The 15,722-nt window shown below is 43.8% G+C and overlaps 1 protein-coding gene across 8 annotated transcripts in view; it reads right to left on the bottom strand.

Moving 5' to 3' along the window:
* pclob (piccolo presynaptic cytomatrix protein b) overlaps window positions 1–15,722 on the bottom strand; it is a 109,967-nt gene that overhangs the window by 71,387 nt on the left and 22,858 nt on the right. For all 8 annotated transcript variants that reach the window (XM_036976084.2, XM_036976089.2, XM_090229521.1 and 5 more), the window contains exons 6-8: window positions 10,711–11,628; window positions 8,965–10,575; window positions 7,368–8,495 (exon numbers count right to left, since the gene is read on the bottom strand). In XM_036976084.2, the coding sequence (XP_036831979.2) occupies window positions 7,368–8,495; window positions 8,965–10,575; window positions 10,711–11,628 (3,657 nt within the window). The remainder of the gene's footprint in view (window positions 1–7,367; window positions 8,496–8,964; window positions 10,576–10,710; window positions 11,629–15,722) is intronic.

Raw genomic sequence — 15,722 nt, 5'->3', positions numbered from 1 at the left:
TCCACCCAGTCCCTTTCCTCTCTACACTACCCTGTCCACCCAGTCCCTTTCCTCTCTACACTACCCTGTCCACCCAGTCCCTTTCCTCTCTACACTACCCTGTCCACCCAGTCCCTTTCCTCTCTACACTACCCTGTCCACCCAGTCCCTTTCCTCTCTACACTACCCTGTCCACCCAGTCCCTTTCCTCTCTACACTACCCTGTCCACCCAGTCCCTTTCCTCTCTACACTACCCTGTCCCCCCAGTCCCTTTCCTCTCTACACTACCCTGCCTCCAAGTACTTCTCCTCTCTCCCTGGCTAAACATGGACAAGTCTCTCACACCTCTCCAGCTGGGATACTGGCCTCAGTCCAAGCTGAAGCATCCAATATATTATAGATTACGTGTATGTATCCGTAAGATGAGGTAAAGTTGTAATATTTAGCAACTACTATTACACCAACACATCGGCACTACATCATGTCAACACATACAAGTAATGGGAGTTTAGAAGGATCAAGATACATGTGTTTGCCAGAGTTGAAGACACAATGTTTCGAGAGGTGAATCTTGTAATGATATGGCTGTTACTAGGTTTCCACTCCAGTAGAGACTCCTGACTCCTGGGCCTACCATCATCCATTCCTTTAATAAGTTTGAGCAGGAGCTCTGTGTTGAGATCAGGGGGAGTCGTCAATTGTGATTAGTCTCAGAGCTGGATTAACAAGGCCTTCAGAGTGACAGCTCTCAGGAAGCTGCTATATTGACACACAGGGACCCCATACCAGCTAGAGATATAACACCACCATTGTGTATCTGCTGAGCTCTACACTAAATCACACATTCTCTTTAATGCATTGGACCAACAATCAACCAGCTGAAACAATGACGTTTTGCCCCCTCTGCATATTTTACAGTGTGTGTTACAGCATTTACAGTGGCTTGAGCGACAAGAGGCATTCATCTTATTCAGCTACAACATCGATAGGCATCGATATCAAATAACACAGGTGTGCAACTCAGCAAAGAATGCTCTTTAAAACAAATGTGAAACCTGAGAGACTCTAGGTCCAACACACTGCTGCTGTAAGCAAGCATGAACTATTTCCGTAAACATGTCCACATGTCAACATAAACAAAACATAACCAATAGCTTGGCTGCATTACTCTATTCACAAGCACACAGTGCGTTAGCCAAGGCCCCTAGAAGCTGGCGTACAGAAATACTGGAGATTTACATCTGATATCATCCCATCCGAGAGGTGAGTTGAATAAAAGTTCAGTGGGTTGTGTTAGTAGCTGTATATTTCAGGCCATCAGAGAAACTCTATTCTTATAGAAGCTCGTGCTGGTAGGTTCCTTATTGATTTCCTGGCAGCTGCCTTTGGCAACGGCTGAAGCTGGCTAATATAGTGTTCTTTTAGCAGCCCCCGAAGTGCTCACACTTCTCATCAATCTGGACCTCTGATAATAGAGCGTGTTGACCCACTAATCTGCAATAAGCAGAGTGCTTCATTCTAAAGACGATGAGCCCAGGCCCTGCTCTCTCTCTGAAATCTGAGGAATGACAAGTCAACATATTTTCCTTTGAAGACAGAAGAGAAAGATTGAGGGAGGGGAGAGAAGGGAAGAGGATATGGAGAGAGAGGAGTAAATAGAAAGAAAGAAAGAAAGAGGGGACAGGTCTCTAGTGGGAGATTCTATTCCCTCTCCTTCAACTGACAGCCAAGACCCCCTTCAAAATAGCAAGCAGCACTACTTTCCCATTTTGAAGGGATATTTTAGCTTAAAGGATGCACATCACAGCTAGGAACTGCTCCTATGCACAACACACCGATCAACTGCCCTAAAGTAACAGAGATATTACTCTGTGTCATGACTTCCACCGAAGTTGTTCCCTCTCCTTGTTCGGGCGGTGTTCGGCGGTCGATGTCACCGACCTTCTAGCCATCGCTGATCCATTTTTCATTTTCCATTGGTTTTGTCTTGTCTTCCATCACAACTGGTTCCAATCCCATCAATTACATGTTGTGTATTTAACCCTCTGTTTCCCCTCATGTCCTTGTCGGTGATTGTTTATTGTATGTGTACGTCTGTACTGGTGTGTGTCGGGTTATGTTACCCATTGATTTTTATTATTATTCTGTTTTCCGGTGCGGTTTTTTGTAAATAAACTGCACCGTTGGAAACACAGTTATTTCTCTCCTTCTTCTGACTTCTCTACCGCCAGTTAAACAACCTTACACTCTGAGTCAATTGAGCTGGAAAGTAGGCTACAGCAGTGAGATTCTACATAGCACTAATTGTATCAAGGTTACTATCATTTGAGGAAGACCAGGTCCAAGACAGCGCAAGGTCGCACCTTTCAATCAGATTGGCTCTGCAGACTATCCTTTCAAACATACAGCCTCAGAAGTCTACAATAAATGTGACTTGAGCTTTGAGACAAACACACTGAAAAATAAAGTGCTATGGTTATAAACCCCACATGAAAGAGCTTGGCTAGAACCTTGTGAAACACACAGTCTGTGAAGAAGAGTTGAAAGGATGCACCAAGGGGTTTCTCCTTATCGCAGCAGCAACAGCCTGGACCAGGGCCTACAGTGGAACACATCTCAACATTTAGAAATTCCTAGTTGAGAGTACAGCAAATGTACCACAGATTAAGCCACTGACCTTGGTTAATAACCTTGGAGCATTTCACTGTGAGTCTACACCTGTTCTGAAGCATGTGACATAACATTTCATTTGATGTGGAGGTGGGTGTGATGATTGCTGCCTTACAGCTAGGCCTAAAGGTTATGAGGTAGACGTGGACCACGACTTGCAGCTTTTTTTGTTTACATCTTTGAGGAGTCCTTTTTATTTGAGAAAATAAGTTATAGCACTGTCCTTTTATACAGAGGCTATTGGTGGTGCCAGCACATCTGTACTATCAGACTGCCAACCAGCAATAATGCTTCTCTCTATATTACCCTGTATGGAACATTATAACCAAGCAGCCAGTATAGTGGTCCAATTGCAAACAGCTGTATACAGACCCAGGGAGGGAACACAGGTGTCCTAGATAACAGAACATGCACTCAGCCTTTTTCATAAGATCAGCTAGAGTAGAAATGAGAGAGGGGAAATGAACAGACTTGCTACTGGCGTTTGCCCATCTAGTTCTAATGCTCCTCCCTCTCTCCTGTCCTCTAACCAAACCACTGCTTTTTATTATTCTGTAGACACTAAAAAGGCTTTGGCAGCATGTCTGGCAATCTGAAAAAAAAGGTTCAAGAGAAGCACAATGCAGTATGACAATGTGGCGGTCAGCTGCCCCTGCAGTTACACATTCCCAGCCATCGTCCTTCAGTGTTACACAGGCGTGTGTTGAATGGTGTACATACAGTAGTAGCCGGTGTCCCTGTATCCCACAACCCACACCTCAGGCTGCATTGTCTGCTCTCCATGAAAGACACGAGAAGGAGAGTCGATTATGTAAGAGCCTCATAAAATGGAGCATTATTCTGCCATAGTGTTGTATGAGCTAGGCTGAGCCTGGTTGAAAACCTGTCTCTGGGAGAAGCACCACAGCATAACAGCTCAGACACAGCAGAGAGGTCTACTCTCATAGCCCTGTTAGTGAGATTCAACATTCAACTAGCACACAAATTAAAATGCTGAATGTGGCAAATGCAGTATGTCACCTGCAACAAATACTGATAATCATATATTACCTAGAATGCAACCAAAGCAAACAAACAAAATAAATTAAGTGGGCTACATAAATCTTTGAGTTTCCATTCAACCATTTCAGGTTTAATCTGGCGATATTTGTGTCCTGCCTGTGGAGGCTTGTGTAAAATAACCCACCATTTTATTACAAAGGCATTAGCATCAAAAGATGACCTTTAGAAAAGGTCTCCAGTTGTGTGACTAAGAGATGTTATTACATTGGAACCCTGGTGTATCGGCTAGCTAGCCCACTGTATGAACACTGACATCAGAGTGGTGCTATTTGCGTCCCATGTGGAGAGTTTATGCTATCGAAATGATAATATGAGGAAACAATAATAATACTGAATATTGATATGATATGGCTATAATTTGAGGAACCAACAACAAAAATAATGATAATAATGATAATAATACACCTCATTAACCTTTAGGACGTACTCATGGATGAGTGCCGAAGTTGGACTCAGTCATTCAATCACATATGCTATCGCATGCTCACACACCTGCGAGTGAACAACCAATGGGAAAGACTAATGCTAGCTGTAAGGGAAGTACTCTTCATTGCCAGCCTGGAAATAGGGTGTTCCTTAATTAACACTAGTTAACCCATAGGTGACCGAGAGGCGAGAGCAGCACCCAACATGCCAGCATGCGTCAATGTGTTGGTGACTAAAATTCAACACAGACGTGCACCACTATTAGCAGCAAACAAACGTGTGGAGTATAATTGAAAGGAAACTGTTGAAGTGCAGGGAGCCAGTGATCCCTGAGGGGAGCAGATGGCCGCAGGAGACACATGCTGCTGCTGTACTGATGCTGTGTTGTGTTGGAATTAATCCATCTCACCTCTGCCTATTAGCATATCACAGGGCCCTGCCATCTCTCACGGGGGCTGGAGTCCCCAGCCAGCGGCAGCAGCAGATCCCATCTCGCTAATGCTGTTGCACAACTCTTAATCACTTTAATACAGTTTCAGTGATGCCCGACCGCCGAGGCTGAGACATCGCCTCGCATGAGCCGTTATGTAATGTCACATCCACTGAGACCTAACCATGAGAGGGATGTCCCAGGAAGAGGCAGGCAGCCATCACCCACACAGAGTGCATTAGACTATGGTTTTAATACTGTTTGAGGCCCCTCAAAAGATTACATAGAGCCATTGTACTTAGACCTCAGTGCTAATGCATTGTCTGGGCAGCTCTCCAGGCAATCCTTTTCCACACATTTCCAATGCAGGGATCAGTCTCTCATTTGTAGAGGTCTCATACTTTGAAATCCATCTCACTCTCAAAACATGGTGGAGAAAATTTTGTCAAATATAAACTGCTCTGCCCCAAAGAAGAATGAACTCGTCAGCACATTTAATTCTATTGCCAGTGTTTTTTTAAACACAAGTCTGTTTGGCTGGAATGGGTGCCAATCACTTAGCATTTCAAGGTTCTTGAAAACTGCACCACTAGTCCCTGCTGGCCGCTAATGTTTTTATTGGCCCTTTACCCACTAAGCCTTTAGAAAGTCTTGAGCGAAACACAACAACACTGAAAACCGGGCTGTGAAAATGGAGGTTAACTGCATATAGCAGAGAGGATCCATGTTGCCAGCCCTAGCCCTGTCAGCCTCCACCCCTCAATCCGTCCCCAGCAGCTGGGTGAACTGCTGTGAGCTGTCTGAGCAGGAAGCCAAGGCCTGTTATTATTAGTCATCAGCAGGTAAAATCACCACAAGTAACCTGTAATGACCTACGCTGTTACTGAGTCACTGTTTCAGAAAACATTTGATTGAGTAGACTACAGCGTCACATATCACAGCACAAGCAAAGGGAGATATATCAAACACTGGTGCTTTACTACTGATACATTTTCATCCAATGTAAGACAATAAGAAGACCTGTGTAGCAAATGCAAATCCAAAATTGGTCTGCATGGTCTGGACCTGGATTTGAGCTAAAAACCCATTGACATGACGTTGCCTCTTTGGGTGTGGTGAGCCCCATCCCCCTCTCCCCGCCTCCCCCTTTCCTCCTTCAACTAGGTTGCTCTGGTCAGAGAGACGTCGTACATTCCTGAGGATCTCCTCATGGACACACAGTACAGAGAGAGTACATTTTCATAGAGAACAGATTAATTCCTTCCACCTCACAGAACTTGAGGTATGAACAAATTTCATGTTCCGGAGAAAGTATAAAAAATCTGTGAAGAATCCAGCTACGAACTGGTCCATTTGTTACAACTTGGGGAAGCTCATGGGAGACGGTGTGGCCACCTTACCATAACGCTGTTTATATAATAGCCTCAGATATGAGGTTTACATCTAATTGTTGTATAAGATGAATGAGTGAGTATGATACTGTTTACACAATTTTACAATGTGATTTTGGACTGTTTAATGAAGGAAAACTCAAAAAGGGAATTGGAGTTAACTAAATCAGAGGACCACCCCTGAGCCCAGTTATGGTCAGGCGTCCTGAGACAGCCCCTTTCTGCAATTCCGAATAAAACCCAACTTTGAGAAATTATCAGCAGACCATGTTTTTCTCCATTAGGAGGTGACAAAGGCTGTAGACCATTGCTGAATCTTTTAACCATACCACATGGTTAAACACTTAGACTATCGATACCGACAGAATAAGAACAAGTCTTTGATATGAATTACTAGTCTGAAGCTAGGAATTCGGTATCATTGAACGTGAAGAATGACAACCGCGAAACATCCATTCTATAACAAATGAATGAAATTCACTCTGCACTATCCCCTCTAACCAAGACAGAGAGAGAGAGAGAGAGAGAGAGAGAGAGTGAGAAAGGGGACGAAACTCTCCAACAGAAACAAACTTTTCACCAGCGATCAAGACGACACACTGAGTGTAAATATATATTGATTGCAATTGTTCCCGAATGAGTGAGCCTTCATGTGCAAAGGATTCACATTTCAATTGTTATAATTATCACTCTGTAGTGACTTCTTAGTCGACCCCCACTTCCCCTTTTGTCTAACAAGCCGCCATGCCGGTTTAGCCCACTAGGGCACATTCTCCTATCATTTCTTGTAACCATATTTACTGTTTGTTTATGCATTTCAGTGAATTACTTAGTTAGTAATAAATAAATGATTTAAGACAATTGATGTATGGATGACTCATAGTAAAGACTGGGTTCGTGCAGATAACCAACAATTTACGACGTTTGGAATGAGACTAACGTGAGGTAAAGTAAATAATTCATTAATCAGAAGACTAATTGATCAGATAAAATATCTGAAAAGTTATTTTAGGAAATTATAACTTTGCAATCTGAATGTTTTTCCTTGGTGCCCCGACTTCTTAGTTAATTACATTTACATGATTAATAAGTTGATCGCTTAATACTAATTACAGAGAATCTTTGATAAAAACTATAAGTCTTCAATTTAATGATAGTAAAGACACGACACAATGCAAAACTATAAGACCTGGCTCCTCTAGAAGCAACATAACTAGTCTAAGGCTGGATAATAAAACAGTTTAGTGAGTATATCAACCTCTGCCATGTGCCTATGGGGTTAGCATTTTCTGAATAGTGCACGAGAAATTACACCTGCTCAACGCGGCATTGGGGATTACAGAGGCCTTGAAACATGTTTAAGTTATAAACATAATCAAATGTAATTAACATATTTTCACAGTCTTACCTCTGTTTCATGTGGCATGGGGTTAAATCCACAGAGGTTGCAGACAGTGTTCTTGCATTCGGTGCAGGTGTTGTAGTTGGGAGGGTCATTGGAGCCCTTGTTGAGTTCCACCTTGCAGAGTGGACAGGTGGACTGGCCTGCTTTGAGAGCTGGTTGGGAAGATGCTTTTCCCTTTGGAGGTTCTAATGGGGGTTGGTCCACTTTGGCGTGTAATAATGTGGGGACCTTGGCCTGTTGGGGTTGCTCTGCTTTCTTCTCCTCTGCATTCTGAACAGCATGTGGTTTGGTCTCCTTTGCAGGGGGCATCATGGGAGAGGCCGGTGCAGACACCATGGGGGAAGCTGGCAGAGTGGTGTGGGGCTCATCCTGAACAGCTGAGGTGATCAAAGTGGATGCAGAGCTGAAGATGGAGGATCCAAAGCCAAACATCTTCCCAGACACTGACTCTTCAGGCTTTGACTGAGAAGGCTGAGATTTAGCACCGCCAAAGCCAAAGAAGCCCACTGACTGCTTTGGGGGCTTGGCCTGTGGTTGTGATACAGCTTTGGCAGGAGAGGTCCCACCTTTTGGAAGCTGTTGTTGAGGCTTTCCAGGCTCCTGCTTTAGGGGATCAGTTTTGGGGTCTATCTTTGGAACTTGCTGGTGCTGCAGTTGTGGTGGGGGCTTAGCATCAGGCTGTTGCAGTGGAGGAGTTTGCTTTTCTGGCTGTTGTGCAGGTGTAGCAGCACCACTGGGTATGAGTGTCACTGGAATTGTTTGTTCCACTGGTTTCTGAACAATTATAGGTTCCTGTTTGTCCTTTGCAGCCACAGCAGGTGGAGCATGTTTGTTTTGTGGGGATCCTGGTGCTGGGGTCTCCTCCTTTTTGACTGCAGCTGTTGATGGGGTTCCAGCCGGTATTAGTGTCTCCTGAGGTACAGTGGGTGGAGGAATCTCTTTTTGGGCAGCCGCAGGTGTTGGAATCTCCTCCTTTTGGGGTTTAGCTGGTGCTGGGGTCAGCTTTAGAGATGCAGCAGGTGTGGAGACTTTGCTTGGCAAGGGTTGGGATTTAATCATCGGCGGTCCTGGGGGTTCCATTCCTCCAAGAGCTCTCTGCATCTGGCAGTTCAGACACAGCCATTCCTTTACCTGAAATAAAATAACAGTATTGGACATTTTTTTCAACAAACAATCTTGTAGAATTGTATTGCAGTCTGAGGACTTACAGATGCTCTTATCTTAGTTGCTATTTAAATGCTTCATAGTAGATGTTACAAACATGTAGTAAAACTACTGACATAATGCTCTAAATCTGAAGATGTTAAATCAAATGAATCATTTATATCAGACTGTATTAATACAATTCTTCCAGATTACAATTTGCTTCCAGGAAGATCATAAACAAATATTAGACCATTTGGAGAAAAGCCAATAGTTATAACAAGAGCTCCATCAAAGCTTGTTATCCTATCTTACAACTCAGATAAAAGTGATGACTGGCAACTATAGACACTGTCAATGCATAGTTAGTATTCTTAAATAACTGTTGTAAAATAAAGTGCAACATTTATGTTAGAGTAGCCAAATTACTTTGATGAAAAATAGACAGTTTAATTACCTCTGTTTCATGTGGCATGGGGTTAAATCCACAGAGGTTGCAGACAGTGTTCTTGCATTCAGTACAGGTGTTGTAGTTGGGAGGGTCCTTGGAGCCCATGTTGAGGTCCACCTTGCAGAGTGGACAGGTGGACTGGCCTGCTTTTAGAGCTGGTTGGGAAGATGCTGCTCCCTTTGGAGGCTCTGATGTGGGTTTGTCCACGTTGGCCTGTAATAATGTGGGGACCTTGGCCTGTTGGGGTTGCTCTGCTTTCTTCTCCTCTGCATTCTGAACAGCAGGTGGTTTGGTCTCCTTTGCAGGGGGCATCTTGGGAGAGGCCGGTGCAGACACCATGGGGGAAGCTGGCAGAGTGGTGTGGGGCTCATCCTGAACAGCTGAGGTGATCAAAGTGGATGCAGAACTGAAGATGGAGGAGCCAAAGCCAAACATCTTACCCGACACTGACTCTTCAGGCTTTGAGGGGGTAGACTGAGATTTGGGACCACCAAAGCCAAATAAGCCTCCTGACTCCTGCTTGGGGGGTTGCTGTGTGGATGGGATGGCACTACTCTGGCTGGGCTGCTGTGGTGGTGTCTGAGGTTCTGATGTTCCCTGGTTTTCTAGTGCCTTCTGAGCAGGTGCTGAACTGGCTGGTTTCCCAAGCTCCTGCTTTGGGGGAGTGATTTTGGGGTCTGGCTTTGGAGCTTCCTGGGGCTGTACTTGTGCCAGAGGCTGTGCAGCAGGCATTTTATTTTCTGGCTGCTGTAAGGGTTGAACAACCTTGTTCTGCTTGTTTGTAGGTGTGGCTGGTGGCTCCATCGACTTTTGAACAATTGCAGGTTTCTGGTTGTCAATCGAGATCTCAGTAGATGAACGCTCTTTTTTCATTGCGGAGCCAAGTGTTGTTGCCTCGTTTGTTTTGAGTGAATCTGGAACAGGTGCCTCATTGCTTATAACTGCAGCTGGAAGTTGGACCTCTTTAGTCTCTACTGCTGTTGAAAATGGTGCTTCCTTCTTCAGAGGTAAACCTGATTGTCCAGCATAGTTATCTTGGGTTGAACCTGGTGTTGGGGACACCTTTCTGTTTTGTGACCCTGGTAGTCTATGTTCCTTATTATTTTGAGGTGAGGCTGGTGCCCCCTTAGTGAGAGGTGAACCAGTGACCTCATTGATGAGAGGGGAGGCAGAAGTTGGTTCCTCCTTGATAAGGGCTGAGGCAGAAATGTCCTTCTTGACAGGCAAAGCTGTGGTTGGGACCTCATCTGTTACAGAAACACCTGGTGGTGTAGGATATTTTTTATTTTGTGGTGAATCTGGTGTTGGAGTGTCCTGCTTTAAAGCTCTAACTGGTGTCTCCCCCATTTTGGATGAGGCTGGTAATGGAGTCTCCTTTTGTGGTGCAGCAAGAGTGGTTGTCTCTTCTTTTTGGAGTGTGGATGCGGCCTTCTTCTGATCTACAGCAGGTATGACAGTCTCCTTTTCCTTTTGAGTTGCCGGAGGCTCCTTTTGAGGTGCAACAGGTGTAGAAACTTTGTTGAGTAAGGGTTGGGGTTTCATCATGAGGGGTTCTGGGGGTTCCATTCCCCCAAGAGCTCTCTGCATCTGGCAGTTCAGACACAGCCATTCCTTCACCTGAAAAAACATATTCAGTCAAATTTAATTTAAGAGTAAACTATGATAATCAAACTGAAAATAACAGACTGTGTTCAATGGATTTTTTGAAATAAACAAGAACATAAAATACCACGTGCTTGCAATTTCATTTACCTCAGTAACATGTGGCATTGGGTTAAATCCACAGAGGTTGCAGACAGTGTTCTTGCATTCGGTACAGGTGTTGTAGTTGGGAGGGTCCTTGGAGTCAATGTTGAGGTCCACCTTGCAGAGTGGACAGGTGGACTGGCCTGCTTTGAGAGCTGGTTGGGAGGATGCTACTCCTTTTGGGGGCTCTGATGAGGGTTGGTCAACTTTAGCCTGTACTGATGGGGGGACCTTGGCCTGCTGGGGTTGCTCTGCTTTTGATTCCTCTGCTCTCTTAGTAGCAGGTGGTTTGGTCTCCTTTGCAGGGGGCAACTTGTGAGAGGCCAGTGCAGACACCTTTGGGGAACCTGGCGGTGTGGTGTGGGGCTCATCCTGAACAGCTGAGGTGATCAAAGTGGATGCAGAGCTGAAGATGGAGGAGCCAAAGCCAAACATCTTACCAGACACTGACTCTTCAGCCTTTGAGGGGGTAGACTGAGATTTGGTACCACCAAAGCCAAAGAAGCCTCCTGACTCCTGCTTGGGGTGTTGCTGTGTGTCTGGGATGGCACTACTCTGCCTACGCCCAGGCTGGCTGGGATGCTGTGGTGGTTTCTGAGGTTCTGAAGCTCTCCGGTTCCCTTGTGATGCCATCTGAGCTGGGCTTGCCGGCATTTGAGTGCTTGCTGCTTTAGTAGCTTCAGCTTTTGATATCTCAGCTGCAGGGGGAACTGGTTTCCTTTGAGGGGAGCTTGGGATTGGACTGTCTGTCTTCACAGATGCAGCAGGTGTTGTAATGTCCTTTTGAGCTGCAATAGGTGTGACAGTGATTGTTTGAGGTGCAAAAACTTTGTTGGGATACAGTTTCATCATGAGGGGTTCTGGGGGTTCAATTCCTCCAAGAGCTCTCTGCATCTGGCAGTTCAGACACAGCCACTCCTTCATCTGAAAGTGTAGTGTTGTGTTAGATACATACTGTTGTTGGATTCTGGGTTAAACTTGGGACATTGCTATCCTAGAGACTAATTTTTACATCAGAAGTTAATGGTTATCTGTAGGAGCCAGATGGCTTTGGAATGTGCTGGGTGGACAGGAGGAAGACACAGGATTGCTATAGGGGATACGGATGGACATCTGTGAATTGGGCAAATGAGGGGTTGAGGTCGATCTGACCTAGATCCCCTTAAGGGAGAAATTATGCTTTATTACCCCTTTACTTCATCTTCCTGTCATACCACAATTGATGTTAGGATTAGAGAGAAGGGGGAAGTGCCTACATTGGAGTATACAGTGGCTTGCGAAAGTATTCACCCCCTTGGCATTTTTCCTACTTTGTTGCCTTACATCCTGGAATTAAAATGTATGTTTTGGGGGGTTTGTATCACTTGATTTACACAACATGCCTTCCACTTTGAAGATGCAAAATATTTCATCTTGTGAAACAAACAAGAAATAAGACAAAAAACTGAAAACTTGAGCATTTACAACTATTCATCCCACCCAAAGTCAATACTTTGTAGAGCCACCTTTTGCAGCAATTACAGCAGTAAGTCTCTTGGGGTATGTCTCTATAAGTTTGGCACATCTAGCCACTGGGATTGTTGCCCATCCTTCATGGCAAAACTGCTCCAGCTCCTTCATGTTGGATGGGTTCCACAGGTGTACAGCAATCTTTAAGTCATACAACAGATTCTCAATTGGATTGAGGTCAGGGCTTTGACTAGGCCATTCCAAGACATTTAAATGTTTCCCCTTAAACCACTGAAGTGTTGCATTAGCAGTATGCTTAGGGTCATTGTCCTGCTGCAAGGTGAACCTCTGTCCCAGTCTCAAATCTCTGTAAGACTGAAACAGGTTTCCCTAAAGAATTTCCCTGTATTTAGCGCCATCCATCATGCCTTCAATTCGGACCAGTTTCCCAGTCCCTGCCGATGGAAAAACATCCCCACTGCATGATGCTGACACCACCATGCTTCACTGTGGAGATGGTATTCTCGGGGTGATGAGAGATGTTGGGTTTGCACCAGACATAGCGTTTTCCTTGATGACCAAAAAGCTCAATTTTAGTCTCATCTGACCAGAGTACCTTCTTCCATATGTTTGGGGAGTCTCCCACATGCCTTTTGGCAAACACCAAACATGTTTGCTTATTTTTTTCTTTAAGCAATGCCTTTTTTTCTGGCCACTCTTTTGTAAAGCCCAGCTCTGTGGAGTGTACGGCTTAAAGTGGTCTTATGGACACACACTCCAATCTTTGCATCTCCTTCAGGGTTATCTTTGGTTTCTTTGTTGCCTCCCTGATTAAAGCCCTCCTTGCCTGGTCTGTGAGTTTTGGTGGGCGGCCCTCTCTTGGCATGTTTGTTGTGGTGACATATTCTTTCCATTTTTTAACAATGGATTCTACAGTGCTCTGTGGGATGTTCAAAGTTCCGTAAATTTTGATAACCCAACCCTGATCTGTACTTCTCCACAACTTTGCCCCTGACCTTTTTGGAGAGCTCCTTGGCCTTCATGGTGCCGCTTGCTTGGAGGTGCCCGTTGCTTAGTGGTGTTGCAGACTCTGGGGCCTTTCAGAACAGGTGTATATAAACTGAGATCATGTGACAGATTATGTGACACTTAGTTTGCACACAGGTGGACTTTATTTAACTGACTAACGTGACTTCTGAAGGTAATTGGTTGCACCAGATCTTATTTAGGGACTTCATAGCAAAGGGGTGAATACACAAGAACTCACCACTTTTCCGTAAAAAAAAAAAGTTACGTTTTTATTTTTTACTTCACCAATTTGGAATATTTTGTGTATGTGCATTACATGAAATGAAAATAAAAATCCATTTCAATTACAGGTTGTATTGCAACATAATAGGACAAACTCCAAGGGGGATGAATACTTTTGTAAGGCACTGTATATACTTGTGGTGGTGGAAAGATCCTTTGTCTAATGCAGCTGTATTCATCCTCTGGGCAGAAAAAACTTGGTAAAGCTTTCATAGTGTCCGTAGAGTTTTTTACTCTGAGAATTAGAACCTAACACTGTATGTGGGATGGGGGTGTGGGGAATAAACCGATACAGTTACATATCGCAACATTATTTTTCAACAATAATATTTTGATATTTGATTCCAAGAATCGATTTGTAAAAAAATATATAAACATTGCCTTCGGAAAGTGTTCAGACCCCTTGACTTTTTACACATTTTGTTACGTTACAGTCTAATTCTAAAATGGATTAAATAAAATCCTCATTACTCTTCAAACAATACCCTAGAATGTCAAAGCGAAAACAGGTTTTTACAAATGTTTGCAAATATATAAAAAACAAAAAACAGAAATACCTTATTTAGATACAGTTGAAGTCGGAAGTTTACATACACTTTAGCCAAATACATTTATACTCAGTTTTTCACAATTCCTGACATTTAATCCTAGTAAAAATTCCCTGTCTTAGGTCAGTTAGGATCACCACTTTATTTTAAGAATGTGAAATGTTAGAATAATAGTAGAGAGTGATTTATTTAAGCTTTTATGTCTTTCATCACATTCTCAGCGGGACAGAAGTTTACATACACTCAATTAGTATTTGAAAGCATTGCATTTAAATAGTTTAACTTGAGTCAAGCATTTCGGGTAGCCTTCCACAAGCTTCCCACAATAAGTTGGGTGAATTTTTCCGCATTCCTCCTGACAGAGCTGGAAAAATGACTTGTCTCATACACAAAGTAGATGTCCTAACCGTCTTGCCAAAACTATAGTTTGTTAACAACACATTTGTGGAGTGGTTGAAAAACGAGTTTTAATGACTCTAAACTAATTGTATGTAAACTTCTCACTTGAACTGTAAGTATTCAGACCCTTTGCCATGAGACTCGAAATTGACCTCAGGTGCACCCTGTTTCCATTGATCATCCTTGAGATGTTTCTACAACTTGATTGGAGTCCACCTGTGAAAAATTCAATTGAATGGACATGATTTGAAAAGGCACAAACCTGTCTATATAAGGTCCCACAGTTGACAGTGCATGTCAGAGCAAAAACCAAGCCATGAGGTCGAAGGAATTGCCTGTAGACCTCAGAGACAAGATTGTGTCGAGGAATAGATCTGGGGAAGGGTACCAAAACAATTATGCAGCCTTGAAGATCCACAAGAACACAGTGGCCTCCATCATTCTTAAATTTAAGATGTTTGGAAACACCAAGACTCTTCTTATAGCTGACCGCCTGACCAAACTGATCAATCAGGATACAAGGGCATTGGTCAGGGAGCTGACCAAGAACCTGATGGTCACTCTGACAGAGCTCTAGAGTTAATCTGAAACCAAGATTGAACTCTTTGGCCTGAATGAAAAGCGTCACGTTTGGAGGAAACCTGGCACCATCCAGATGTTTTTCAGTGGCAGGGACTGGGAGACTAGTCAGGATCGAGACAAAGATGAACGGAGCAAAGTACAGAGAGATCCATGATGAAAACCTGCTTCAGAGCACTCAGGACTCAGACTACAGTGAAGGTTGACCTTCCAACAGGACAACGACCCTAAGCACACAGCCAAGAAAATGCAGGTGTGGCTTCGGAACAAGTCTCCGAATGTCCTTGATTTGCCCAGCCAGAGCCCGGACTTGAACCTGATATAACATCTCTTGAGAGACCTGAAAATAGTTATGCAGCAATGCTCCCGATCCAACCTGACAGAGCTTGAAAGGATCTGCAGAGAAGAATTGGAGAAACTCCCCAAATACAGGTGTGCCAAGCTTGTAGAGTCATATACAAGAAGACTCAATGCTGTAATTGCTGCCAAAACCTGTTTTTGCCTTGTTATTATGAGATATTGTGCGTAGATTGATGAGGAAAATAAACATTTTAATCAATTTTAGAATAAGGCTGTAATGTAACAAAATGTGGAAAAAGTCAAGGGGTCTGAATACTTTCCGTAGGCACTGTATATTTAAGCAATAATGCACGAGGGGGTGTGGTATATTGGCCATATACCACAAACCCCTGAGGTGCCTTATTGCTATTATAAATTGGTTACCAATGCAAT

Source organism: Oncorhynchus mykiss, chromosome 1, assembly GCF_057628025.1.
Source record: "Oncorhynchus mykiss isolate SJ-2025 chromosome 1, ASM5762802v1, whole genome shotgun sequence".
Classification (NCBI taxonomy): Eukaryota; Metazoa; Chordata; class Actinopteri; order Salmoniformes; family Salmonidae; genus Oncorhynchus; species Oncorhynchus mykiss.
Note: the sequence above shows the minus strand (reverse complement) of the source record. Positions and strands in the feature narration are given on the sequence as shown.